Genomic DNA, 13,538 nt, shown 5'->3' on the forward strand with positions numbered 1-13,538 from the left:
AAAATAACTACAGAACCCTTGAACCCTATGCAGAGGCAGTGACGACTAGCCAGAAGAACACTTCTAAAATGCACTTTTGCACTTTTGCAGATCTGGATATGATTTCAAAGCTGGCACAGCTGGAGTTCCAGTTTGGTGATCTGGAATATGGCAAGACCGTTTTTGAGAATACCCTGAGCACCTACCCGAAGCGTACGGACATCTGGTCGGTATACATAGACATGATGATCAAACATGGCAGCCAGAAGGAAGTACGGTGAGTACTAGCATGGGAAAGTGGGCTAGTACTTCTTAACTCGCTAGGAAATGATGTAAATACAACATAAGGGATGCTTATTGGTCTTAAATTCAGGGAAGCTGGGAAGCTTGATTTCATGTGAGCAAATATTGCAACCCTGAAAGGTGCCACAGCAAGTGACTGGATGATAAGCATTAATGACCTGTATTAGGCCTGCTATTTACTAGAGGAACCCATTGGCTTTCTTTCTCAATACTTTCCCTTCTCTCAGCCTAGAAGGTGAGAGTCTAGCATGGGAACCTTCATACTCATAGGCCATGATTCCCAGTTTTCAGGAAAGGCACAAAATGCATTTGTTGTATGTAAATTTTAACTGCAATCTGGTAAAAAAGTATTGTTCCATAGCACAGAAATTTAATGAACTTGCTGGTATGAAAACTGGGGTGGGGTCGGGTATGTGGCTTCAGAGCAACACCATATGGGAACTGCAGAGAGCCTGTCCTTGAAGCACGACTGGTTATACATTTCTGCTCTCTTTTCCAAGTTTCTAGAAATTTCCCTTTTCAGTAGCAAAACAGCCCTTAAAAGGCCACAACACGGTACAGTACTTACTTTTTAACAAGAGAAGAAGCAAAGCAAAGAGCAGTCTTGCTGAGGGCTAACTTCAAGAACAGTCAGGCCAATTCTTCCCAATTCTAGGATATCTGTTGCATCATAACATCCTAGCTGAGTGGGAATTCATATATCTCCACTATGTGGATGAGCCTTAGCTTGTTCTTAGCAGAAAACCATAGTTTTCTGTTATATGTGAACTGTTCCCCAGACTGCTGCAAGCGTGCTCTTAGTTCCCTGCCATGCTTATAAAGAGCAACTGAGATGTGCTTGACATTTGACAGAGCAGGATTTCTCAAAGAGGATGGTATACCTCTCCAAGCATGTGTGTACTGAGCTCTGAAGGAAAACACACAAGCGAAACTTGCTCTAGTTTCAGAAGCTCTGTGAACAGATCCTTATAAATGCTAGGGATCTTAAAATTGCACACAATGTCTGAATTTTCTGGAAACACATGTGGTAGTCACTTCTTGTCTTCTAGGTATCACTTATGTTAAAGTGCTTATGATGGACAAGAAAGATTTGTACCCACAGGATTAGCTAACTCCCAGGTCCATAATTTTTCTGTTGCTTGTTTGTTACCAGTTTGATAGCATGAAAAAAAAAGTTTTCCTTGTTTTTGCTTTGCAGGGATATTTTTGAACGTGTAATACACCTAAGCCTAGCAGCAAAGAAGATGAAGTTTTTCTTTAAGCGCTATCTGGAATACGAGAAGAAGTATGGCACAGCAGAAACAGTCCAGGCTGTGAAGGCAGCAGCACTGGAATATGTGGAATCCAAGAGCAGTCTTGCCGAGGGCTAACTTCAAGAACAGTCAGGCTTTTTTTGTTCTCACTTGCTGCCTCTGCAGTGCAAGAGGCAGCAGAGAAAGAGAAGCAGACCACAGTTGTAAGGAGGAGAGTGTTCCTGCCTGCTCCATTGCCTGATCTCAAAAGCAGCTTGGGTTAGCCAGGACCAAATCTGCATTGTTTATCAAGAACTGCGTGAGAGCATAGTTTCAGTAAATGTTTATACCTATTGAACCTTACAAAAACTTTTGAATATGAGAATTATAGTTGGAGCTTTATTTAAATTTGTTTTGGAGTTTAAAAATAGCAGAAAGTCGCCCACTACTTTGTGCTTTCCTGTTGCTCTGCTCATTAAATGAACTAGGGTTTTTTAACGCTTCCTTTTTCTTCTATTCATTTTCAAAGGTGCAAGGAATATTTCTGGTGTCTTTCTTCTGCCAGTATTCTAGGGTGTGTTTTTTGGCTTGTCTCATTAGATTCATTCTCACATACATACATACATACATACATACATACATACATACACACATACATAGTCTACCATAAATCTGACTTAAGAGAGAACTTTTGGCTATGCCAATATGCAAGATTTGGAGTTACTCACTGATGTCGTACTTTATGAATTTATGCCAGGGCTGTTTTCCAGCCCTTATTTAAAAATGGCACATATACTTAACACCTAAACACGATGTAAAAATAGGTGAGAATGGTCCTCTGATATCTGATTTGTCATATAGCCATGACCCAAATAGAAACACTTTCCAAGGCAAAACTCTTAATTTTTCTTCTACGCTTTCTGTCCTATATTTGCATTGCACAGAATCCTAAGAATGTAATTTATTTAACTGGTGAACAGAAAAAGTCCTAGCCTCCTAGTGAATAATGTAGGGGTAATGTCTCACATCTATTCTCTTAACGTTTAGCAGCTGTACATCTTGTGTCCCTTCTCTTTTACATCCCAATTGTTACTGCTTCCATCCCTTTTGTGCCTACTTGATCCTTATCAAAAAGCTTTGCAATAATACAATTGGGACAAGCAGAATATATTTTACAAACAACACAGAACTGATGTAAAATCATCAGATCACCAGATTAATTCAAGGGACAAGAACTCTTCTGATCATTTACACAGAACTGACCTGGAAAAGCAGGCCTAGCCCATCCCTTTTTATCCATGCCAGCAGTGGGGTATAGTAAGCTGGGGTGAGTGAGTTGCAATGCCTATAGATTTTGGTATGTGACAGACACATGTGAGACTAATGTTAGATTTCTTCACAGAACCATACTGGTTTAATGTTACAATTTCACATAAATCTTGTGAATGTCTTGAATGCCCAAGAAGATGCGGGTGTTAAGACCATAGCTGTCAAGTTCTCCCTTTTTTAAAGGGAAATCCCCTTATGCTGAATAGGCTTCCTCGCGAGAAAAGGGAAAACTTGACAGCTATGGTTAAGTCACTTGAAAGGTGACTGTTGCAGCATTTACTGGACTTAACCATGAAAAATAACAAAACATACCTTGGATCATGTTGTTTATACAGTCCATGTGTCTGTGCCATATTTGAATAAGGAAGACCATAAAAGCCATGAGAAATTAAAGCAGCGTTTAGAAAAAGCCGTGGAGTGAAAAAACACAAAATCAAATTACATGATACAGGACTTCTTATAGGATCCCTCAGACAGGAAAAGGGAGCTCTTCAGGTCTTCTCTTCATCTTAGTGTGGCTTAAAACTCCAAGCAGGAATCAAATTCTGATTATGGTTTTTGCTGAGGATACTAAATGTTAATAAATTGCCAAAGGTAGAATATGTCATGGATAGGGAACCTGTGCGCTTCTAGATATTGTTAGACTGCAACTCCCATAATCTGACCATTTGCCATGCTGGCTAGAGCTGATTGGAACTGAAGTCCAATATCTGGAGCTCACCTATTAGCCATCCTGGAAATAAATAGAAGTGCTTTTCTGTATAGCAGCAATTCAGGTAATTAGATAAAATCCCTGATTTAATAATGTGGGGAGTCACCCTTTGGATAACAGACCCTTGAAGCAGGACCCTTTACCATAATCTTCAACTCTCACCCACAAACTTTTACTAAGAAAGGATGGTCCCCAAACTAAGATGAACCTTGCAACATTTTGGGAAAAGGATATGAAGATAATTGTAATAAATGGGGAAAGCAATGGTAGCTCTTTGCTGGTAGACAATTGTGCTATCATCTGAAGTCCAGTACATGGGAAGGCATGTACAAGAGTCATAATGAGAAACGGGATCATAAAAGTGCAAACTGCAGAGTCTTGTCCATTAAATAAAATAATCCAGTCTAGGTTAGTTAGGGGTGTTTTTTTTAATCCTGTGGAGGAAGTACAGGACAGATGCCACTCACAAAAGCAGAATTCAGCCAATCCCATGGGCCCTAGCCCTGAATCTTGATAGGGAAGTAGGTTTCTGAGAGACTCCACTGATAATTTCCTGTACTAGCAATCAGAAATTTGTTGCCTACTTCATGTTTCCAGCTTACAGCATCCTTCATCCCTTGATCATTGGCCATTCTGTGTGGGGTTGATGTGAGTTGGAGTTCTTCAGCCTCTGGGAGGACTACAGGTTCCTATGTTTGAGCCCTTTTGTTTGAGGAAGTCAAACAAAAGTAAGTTAAGGCACAGCTGCATGATGGCATTATATTGTCTCCAAAATGAGGAGGAAAATGATCAGCAATTTTTGAGTAAGCAGAACATCCAGTTCATTTCCTCTTCTTTCCATTGTATGGGAATACGTCAGAGGCCTCTGGGTATCAGACCAGCTGACCCCATCCAAGAGATAAGCTGCAATGTTTTCTTTTAGATTTATGATTCTCTTTGACACGCAGTCCTGTGGTCTTAGTTTAGTAGTCCATAGTTCCAGACAATTCTGCCGCTCCTTCAATTTCTGTTTCGAAATGTAGTCTTTTGGATGAATACTCGCATCAAATCCATTAGCCATCTCTTTTGCTGAGAGCTTAGGTCAACAGATAAAATGAAGGTAGGTTACAGCATGGATGTACCAAGAGCGGTGGTAACTCTTCTAGTGCAGTTCATTCTATGCATGTGTACTCAGAAGTAAACCCTATTGAGTTCAATGGGATTTACTCCCAACAGGGAAATGTATTTAAGTCCACAGCATCTGCTAGGTAGCTAGGAAGGCCATTTCCTGGCTGTCAGGACCTAAGCTGTTTCCTGTCATACCTTTGGCCCATTTATGGAGACGGCTATAGAGGGGGGAGCCATTCTTCTCCCGATAGATATAGACCCCTGTGATGGCTTCCCATTGTGGCCTGGGATGAAGAGTTTCCACAGCAAATTCCTGCACCAACTCCTTCTCCTCCTTATCCAGACACACAAAGCCAAAGAAGTTTTTGACGTTGTTTGCAGCCACAACCTTTGAGTGTATCTGAGCAGTGCGCTGGAAGAGTTTGGCCTCGCTGGAGCGGTACAGATCCCAGTAGTCCTCCTGGCGGTAGCTGAGTGGTGAGCAGCAGTGTTTGAGGCACTTTGTGAGGAACAGAAGAACTGCAACCACACCAATGAGCATCCACCCAAACAGCTGGAGAGAAAGACAAATAAACCAATTAAAATTTGCATTCCCTTTAGAAGAAAGTAGGGTTCAAAAGGGTATCCTTGGCTACCAAGCACTGATTTGTATATAAATAGAAAAATTCCCCCAGTTGGTAAAACTGGAAATTATATCTTGGAACAGGGACCCACAACCTTTCTGGATGGGGGCACATTTGGGACTCAAACTGTCCTGGGCAGCGAAAAAAACATATCATGAAGTGATGCTTTCCCAACATCCCCTAAAACAAGCAAAGCACCTATAACATACACACCCCTACCAAATCAGACAACCCCCCTCACAACAGGTATCCTTTCTAACAAAACAAATACCCAAAAACAAAAACAAACAATGGGGAGCAGCAGGGGGCCTTTTGTGAATGTCAAGGAGTGTCTGAGGGTGCTATGTTGAAATATAAGAGGATTTAGTTTCCACTGGCCAGACACAGGCTGAAAATGAAGCAAAAGAGAGAAGGGACAGTAGATTGTTGACCATTTAAGGTTGCAATCCAGTGTTTTCTTACTGTGGGGTGAGCTTCACTAAATGTATGTGGATGATACCCAGCTCTACCTCTCTTTCAAATCAGAACCAATGAAGGCGGTGAAGGTCCTGTGTGAGTGTCTGGAGGCTGTTGGAGGTTGGATGGCGGCTAACAGATTGAGATTTAATCCTGACAAGACAGAAGTACTGTTCGTGGGGGACAGGAGGCGGGCAGGTGTGGAGGACTCCCTGGTCCTGAATGGGGTAACTGTGCCCCTGAAGGACCAGGTGCGCAGCCTGGGAGTCATTTTGGACTCTCAGCTGTCCATGGAGGCGCAGGTTAATTCTGTATCCAGGGCAGCTGTCTATCAGCACTATTTGGTACACAGGCTGAGACCCTACCTGCCCGTGGACTGTCTCGCCAGAGTGGTGCATGCTGTAGTTATCTCTCGCTTGGACTACTGCAATGTGCTCTATGTGGGGCTACCTTTGAAGGTGACCCGGAAACTACAATTAATCCAGAATGCAGCAGCTAGACTGGTGACTGGGAGCAGCCGCCGAGACCACATGACACTGGTCTTGAAAGATCTACATTGGCTCCCAGTACGTTTCCAAGCACAATTCAAAGTGTTGGTGCTGACCTTTAAAGCCCTAAACTGCCTCGGTCCAGTATACCTGAAGGAGCGTCTCCATCGTTCTGCCCGGACACTGAGGTCCAGTGCCGAGGGCCTTCTGGCGGTTCCCTCGCTGCAAGAAGCCAAGTTACAGGGAACCAGGCAGAGGGCCTTCTTGGTAGTGTCACCCGCCCTGTGGAACACCCTCCCATCAGAGGTCAGAGAGACAAACAACTACCTGACATTTAGAAAACATCTGAAGGCAGCCCTGTTCAGGGAAGTTTTTAATCTGTGACATTTTATTTATTTTAATACTTCTGTTGGAAGCCACCCAGAGTGGCTGGGAAAACCCAGCCAGACGGGCGGGGTATAAATAAATTATTATTATTATTATTATTATTATTATTATTATTATTATTATTATTATTATAAATTGAGTGTAGCTGCTTCTCAAGTAACCATGCAAAGGGTTGCAAGAGTTTGTAGATCAGCCCCCACTGGGACAGCCACGGAATAAATTGAACTAACAGCTAAGCCTTGCCCAGAACAGCAGATGGGTGCACAATCACATAGATCTAAAGAAAGCCCAGGGGCATGCTATCATACTATGATATCCTGAAAACCCAAAGTTAATACCATGATATGAATAATAACAGTAACTATGTACAATGATAATGGAGTAAAAGAAAAAGCAAATTCACTAGCAGAAAATAAAAGGAAAATGGTAATCAAGGGAATTACCATTAGTTAATGGTATTAGTTGATGCAGGGGAAGTTAATAAAGACTCTAAAATGAACCTGTTTTAGGAATTTACAGCTTATCAGGTATGTGTCATATCCTAATATACCAAAAGCACACATTTTGGAATAGAAAAATGCATTCTAAGCCCTTAATTATTCTTATTCCAAACAGGAGACAACACTCCTCTGCTTCAGACGAACAAGTAAGTAAAATGCAATACCTGAGACTCATATTTTAATCGCCTTATAACTTCATCCTTAAATCTTGTCATGTTTTGTGGCACATCGTTACAAGGGAACCTGGCCATGGTTTCTGCTCCGTAACCAGGTGGAAAATTATCCAGAGATGTAGGTTCTATGAATTCACTCAAGGCACAGACATAAGGCTCTCCACGAAGCAGTGAGATAACGGACCATGTGACAGGAGCAACGGCAGCCCGTCCCATGACAGAGCCAAAGATCAAGAAGTTGGCTGCTGCTGAAAAGTTCTTGGTTCCTCGTTTGTGGCACTCAGCTACCAAGTTCCAAGTGTGGTGGTTCCAGATGACACCAATGACGAACAGGGCCAGAGCTGATACACCGATGGCAGCCAGGCCATAGATGTAGTTCCTGGCTGGGGAGCATGGGCAATGGAAAGCAACCACAGAGAAAAGTTCTTGGCTTCCAACAGTGCCCAGAGCCACCAGGCCATTGAAAATCATCACATCTTTGCTCTTGAAGAAAAGCGAAAGGAAGCGGAAGTTTTCAGCAATGAAGGCAGCCATTTTGCTTTCAGTTCAGACTTCAGTGTTCTGATGTGGAGTTGTCTGCAGCATCAAGGAGTCTTGTTCTTCTCACCTTTCCATGGGCTGCAAAACAGAATAGTTACTAAACATTGGAAACTAAGCATTATCATGGTTGCTAAAGGTCAAGAGATACAATAATACATACTCTTATCTACTTAATAGCTACAATAACATTCCCATGCACACTATATTATTTGCAATGTCTGCTGGATTTTGGTATACTTGTGGTATTTTCTTTACCTAGTACTATAAATTACATACCAAATGTACCTGGTTGGTAGGTAGAATACTGTCTTATTTGAGCAGTGAATCTATACTTCTAGCAATATTTTGAGATGTAATATCCTAAAAATGGCTAGTATTTTAGGACAGAAATGTGTGTTAATTAAAACATAGGAATTTATGTTGTTTCATTACAAAATGTGCTGTCCAGTACTAGTACTATTCATTTTGGAGGTGATATTTTATAGAATCTTGGGGAAGTCATATTTCATTAGACTCAATGTAATTTTATTTATGGCACAAATGTATATACTGCTTAACATAAAAACAGCATAGTAGTGCACAACATAAAAGCACAATATACCATAAACAGTCTAAAAAATCAGTATGAACAGAAAGGTCTTATGCAAGTGTCTAAAATGGAACACTGTTGATACTTGTCTGAAATCAATAGAGAGTTCCACAAAGCACTGAATCTTCCTTGAAGTTTACCTATTTCTCTGTCAAGTATAAAGGATCTAGTTACAGGTAGGTAGCCGTGTTGGTCTTTAAGGTGCTACTGAAGTATAAAGGATGTATAATAAATGAGACAACCTTCTTCTGATCGCTCTACCACTGTACCAGCTGCTTCCATTAATAATTCTAGAAGATTAGAATGGACTAGGCAGTCATGTACTTTAGTGAACAATCTGACACTCCATTGCCTTTGAATCCGTAGCGGGAGTTCTTTTATATCACCTTGCAAGAGAACACTCAAGAATGGCTTACCTTCACTTCTATGAGGCTTTAATGACTTGCTGTAGTTTGAGTTTTCAGTGAAGAAACACCATTATCAGCAAAGAAAATGTGCTGCTGTTAATCTTAGGTTCTGTCCATGTGTTACTTTGCTACCAAATTTTCTGTGTGATCTTGAGGCAGATGAATCCTCAGTTTTGTTGTACTTCCATTCACTAGACTTGTTACGAACACAGGAATATTTACATGAGTTTACTGTATTAGTATGAACAGGTTGGGCCAAATGAATGGCACTAGATGGATGGAATGATGAGGAATAAATAGTCATTGCCTGACTAATTTGAATCAATGGGAGGTACACGGAGTAATGAATTAATGGGAGCAACAATTCATTACCTTAGGTGACACAGCTGCATATCTTAGCAATTATGGGCACTCAGCAATGTGAATAATCTATCTCCAAGCACCACCTAGTGATAGGTTTACTAAATGCACATTTGGGACATTATACTAAAATTTTAAATCCAGCATGTGCTTGAATCCCTCCTGCAAGATAGGGCCGGTCTGGAGGTACCCTAGGAATAGCAGGGTCTCGGACAAAGACCTTTCCTACCACCTGAGCTACTTAAATTATGGGCTGGCCCTATCATTAGGTAAAGTGAGGCCTAATCTGCCCAAGGTGGCAGATGGAGGATGCAGCAGCAGCTTCCTGGCTGTGCCTCATAAGGCCCCTGGCCAGTTCCTTCTGTCAGGAGGACAGAATTGTGTGTGCTACAAGGCCTGACATGGCCCTCCTAAGTTAGCCTTCTGTCTGAGATTTAGCAGAGCATGCTATTCCATAACCAGCCTTGTGGTAAGATTTGGCTGTCACCTCAAGTGCAAGTAGATAAATAGGTACTGCTCTGATGGGAAGGTAAATGGCATTTTCGTGCACTGCTCTGGTTCGCCAGAAGCGGCTTAGTCGTGCTGGCCACATGACCCAGAAAAACTGTCTGCGGAAGCGGACAAACGCGGCTCCCTCAGCCACTAAAGCGAGATGAGCGCGCAACCCCAGAGTTGTATGCAACTGGACCTAACGGTCAGGGGTACCTTTACCAGTTGGCTTCTGTAATGATTTTTTTCCCTATGGACCCCAATATAAAGTTGCCACAAGACTGGAATTTCCCAGACATACCAGGGATTCGGATGTCGGAAACTGTGTCCAGGCAGAAATCGCTTGAAATTCCAGGAAAATACAGATGTATGGCAACCCATATCGTAAGTGTAGAATTTCCTTTAAAATATCTCAAAAAACTCAACAACATTGCCCCCCCCAAAAAAAACCAAACCAAAAATCAACAACTTTTGTGCCTGGATCTTTGAAATATGGCAACCCTACCCCAATCTCTCTTTCCATGCCAGTTACAGCCAATTCAGTCCCCAACACTGCAGGCCTGAAGCCTGATCCCTCCTTCCTTTCCTCACCACCCATAAAAGCAGCTTAGGGACAGGAGCAACAAATAAACAAAAAAAAGTTACCCCACAAGTAACAGTCTCTGTTATCCCTTCAGTCCTCCAAATGGATAATTCTAGATTCTCCTTCATACTATGGTAGGATTTGTTTTGTTCCCATATGTGTCACTTTGTATTTACATAGAATAATATCTGCCATTCTGTTGCTCATTTATTCAAAGGTGTCCCTCACCCCCGAGTTGTTCTCACTCTGGTCTGGATTGCAGCATTTTGAAAAATGAATAATTTGAAGTCATTTCTAAATTAGGTTACTACCCTCTTCGCCTTGAACTTCATGTCATTTATAGTTAAATCACTTTTCAACACAGATTCTTAGGGGATGCAGCAGTTTACTTCCCTCCAGTGTAACAACTCTCAATCCATTCATCTGTTTACTGATTTTTAGTGTGTTACAAAGCCACAAAGGACATGGCTGCTAAATTTTATTAAAATAAATTCCCTCTGTTCCTTAAGTATTATTTTGCCACATTTCTGTTATCTAACAGCCCCAGTGTCATCCTAGTTTCTTTCTTCCTAGTTTTTAAATATTTTTTTTTTTGTAATATTGTCCTCAAGTTCTTTATTTGTTTGACTTACACACAGCTTGTCTGTGTGCTTCCCCCGCCCCCCAGGGCAAGACTTCCACTTTTTAAAGGAAGCTTTCTTGCCTTTTATAGCTTCCTTGACTGCTATTTTTAACTATTCTGTGTTCCTTTTGGACTTGTTTGTACCCTGTCTAAGTATTGGTTGCATTCATGGAGTCTCTGTTATAATGTTTTGTTCTGACATAACCTCCACGCTTCCTGAAAAGATATGGCCCTTACGGTAGAACAGTACCCTTTGGGTTTCTTTTACCAGTCCTCTTATTTGGGAAGCATGGGATAAAATTAACTGAATGTGCTGTATTTTCTGATATGTTTTTTAAAACAAAAAAACAAAAAACCACACAAATACATACATGCTTCATTTCCTAGGATTATGTTCCCTGTTCCCAAATAGCTTGATTGTGCTTGTGTTTTGCATCATATAATAATAATAAGCAGGGCTTTTTTCAGCTGGAACTCACTGGCACTCAGTTCCAGCACCTCTCACATGGGTGCCATTGCCATTAAAGGAGAACAAGGGGGTGTTCATGATGAGTTCTGGCACCTCTTTTACTAGAAAAACAGCATTGAGAATAAGCATTAAGTCAAACTACCAGAGGAGGAAAGATGTGGTAGATGTATGGTCTTCCGAGTCACGGACAGTCTCCCAACATGCATTAAAGGTAAAGGTAAAGGGACCCCTGACCATTAGGTCCAGTCGTGACTGACTCTGGGGTTGCACGCTCATCTCGCATTATTGGCCGAGGGAGCCGGCGTATAGCTTCCAGGTCATGTGGCCAGCATGACAAAGCCGCTTCTGGCGAACCAGAGCAGCACATGGAAACGCTGTTTACCTTCCTGCTGTAGTGGTTCCTATTTATCTACTTGCATTTTGACGTGCTTTCGAACTGCTAGGTTGGCAGGAGCTGGGACCAAGCAACGGGAGCTCACCCCATCACAGGGATTCGAACCGCCAACCTTCTGATCAGCAAGCCCTAGGCTCAGAGGTTTAACCCACAGCACCACCTGGGTCGCGCTGTGGGTTAAGTACAGCTAAAACCAATCTGTGGCTGTAGCTTATATTTTTAAAAATATTGTAGGCATTTTTAGATTGCAGTCCTATACCACATACCTGGTGGTAGGCTGTGCTGAATTCTATGGAGCTCACTTTGTGATCCTTGCAGCACCTGGTGCTGCCCAGCTAAATAGAATTTTCTCCTATGGATTTTAATTGGGCCTCATCAATGCAAGTCAACTAACACATTAGTTTGCAAGTCTTATCAATTAAAGGATGTTTGTGGGCTTCCCATATGATTATGGTTGGCCACTGTGAAAACAGGATGTTGAACTTTGGGCAGGGCTTTTCTTATGTAAATGCTTCATGCATCTTCAGCCTGGGTACTTGCAGTACAGATGAAAGCAGAAATTAAAAATGATTATACAAGTGAGAGGAAGAACCAGGAAATTCCTTTCCATTTACTCATATACGGTGCTTGAGTCATGCACTCTTCGGACTGAAGGACGGAATCCACATCAATACTCTGAACTGGACTTCTGTGCAGCAATTTTGGCACCTTAAATCTCTAATATATCTGGGAAGAGGCAGGTTGGGGTAGGGAAGTAGACAGGCTTTCCCATTCCTTCTCTTTCCCTCTCTCCATTATAATCTTCAGGAAAATATAAAAACACCATTAACCTCCTGTTAATGCTGATCGAATCTATCACTCTTATACTTTATAGTGTAAGGTCACTTGCAACATAAATGCAAAAGATATATACGGCTGGCATCTCACATGTCATCCTTGTGCTTGAAAGCCGCACCCTTAGACCAAGGCCTGGATGTTAGAAACAGCCACACACATCAGTACATACACAGACCAACTACCCCACCCAGAGATTTGTAGATTCTTTTAACGTTCTTGTGCAGGGCTTGTTGAAATCGAAACAAAATAAAAGCACCACTTGAAATTGAAATATTGATAGAAGATGCGAAAGAACTGCTCACATAGCAGAACAGAGGACTATATAGCGTGTAAGCTATTGGGTGTAAACCAGTTGGGTTTGCTGCCAGTTTGCTTCCGCTGTACAAAAATAGTTTGACAACTTTTTACAGTAGAAGCAAACAGGCGGCAAAACTGATCCTTTCTACTTCTCTAGCTCTGACATCTGGCAGCCCAGCAAACTTCTTTCTTGCTTAAAACAGAGCTAATAATAGGAGAGGGAGTGCTGGGATTGTTTGATTAAAAATAATAATAATCACAAGTAGATATATTTATTGCTGGGGAGACATCATGTATTTGTTTTCAGAAAGCTCCAGGTTTCCCAAAATCAAAATGAAACGATGAGAGAGAGAAAAAAGTCACTTACTTCTGCAGTTCGATGTATCAGTTTCCCAAGACTCTTTTTAGCTGGCCACGTGGGTTTTGAATCTGTTCCAGGAACATCTGGCTACCCTGCACATGAGGATAGCGAATGGGATCAGATGCAGAAATTGCCACTGACAGAAGAAATAGTTAAAAAGTGTAAGTGTGTTGCTATCCAGCAGCTTCCTTTTGCTTGCAAAGGGCCTGGGTGGTTTTTTTTTCTTTTTTTTCTTTTTTTAATTTTCATGTGCAAAGGGAGGGGAGAGGCTTCCGTCTGGGTGGGGATTGTAGAGGGAGGG

At 41.7% G+C, this 13,538-nt stretch overlaps 2 protein-coding genes across 6 annotated transcripts in view; one reads left to right on the top strand and one right to left on the bottom strand.

The window, feature by feature from the left end:
* PDCD11 (programmed cell death 11) overlaps nucleotides 1–2,012 on the top strand; it is a 29,568-nt gene extending 27,556 nt beyond the window's left edge. For all 3 annotated transcript variants that reach the window (XM_035132630.2, XM_035132632.2, XM_035132634.2), the window contains exons 35-36: nucleotides 91–256; nucleotides 1,481–2,012. In XM_035132630.2, coding sequence (XP_034988521.2) covers nucleotides 91–256; nucleotides 1,481–1,652 — 338 coding nt within the window. In that variant the 3' untranslated portion in view covers nucleotides 1,653–2,012. The remainder of the gene's footprint in view (nucleotides 1–90; nucleotides 257–1,480) is intronic.
* Nucleotides 2,013–2,080: 68 nt separating this feature from the next.
* Nucleotides 2,081–13,434, bottom strand: CALHM2 (calcium homeostasis modulator family member 2). Of its 3 annotated transcripts, XM_035132638.2 has the most exons (4): nucleotides 13,244–13,434; nucleotides 8,835–9,021; nucleotides 7,281–7,907; nucleotides 2,081–5,215 (listed from the first exon to the last, which is right to left on the bottom strand). In XM_035132638.2, the coding sequence occupies exons 3-4, from the start codon at nucleotides 7,821–7,823 to the stop codon at nucleotides 4,799–4,801; spliced, it is 960 nt and encodes a 319-aa protein (XP_034988529.2). In that variant the 5' UTR covers nucleotides 7,824–7,907; nucleotides 8,835–9,021; nucleotides 13,244–13,434; the 3' UTR covers nucleotides 2,081–4,798. The 3 variants fall into 3 exon arrangements, with proteins under 3 accessions (XP_034988529.2, XP_034988527.2, XP_034988528.2); XM_035132636.2 differs by lacking the exon at nucleotides 8,835–9,021; XM_035132637.2 differs by lacking the exon at nucleotides 13,244–13,434 and having other exon boundaries at nucleotides 8,835–9,552.
* Between the last annotated feature and the right edge of the window lie 104 nt (nucleotides 13,435–13,538).

The sequence above is a fragment of the Zootoca vivipara genome, chromosome 5 (assembly GCF_963506605.1).
Source record: "Zootoca vivipara chromosome 5, rZooViv1.1, whole genome shotgun sequence".
Taxonomy (NCBI): domain Eukaryota; kingdom Metazoa; phylum Chordata; class Lepidosauria; order Squamata; family Lacertidae; genus Zootoca; species Zootoca vivipara.

What these genes read in the sequence shown, in the direction of transcription:
- CALHM2 (XM_035132636.2), bottom strand. Translation starts at nt 7,823, where the DNA reads ATGGCTGCCTTCATTGCTGAAAACTTCCGCTTCCTTTCGCTTTTCTTC. An exon ending in GATTAAAATATGAGTCTCAG is followed by an intron (nt 5,216 to 7,280) that starts GTATTGCATTTT and finishes CTTTCTCTCCAG; the next exon opens with CTGTTTGGGTGGATGCTCAT.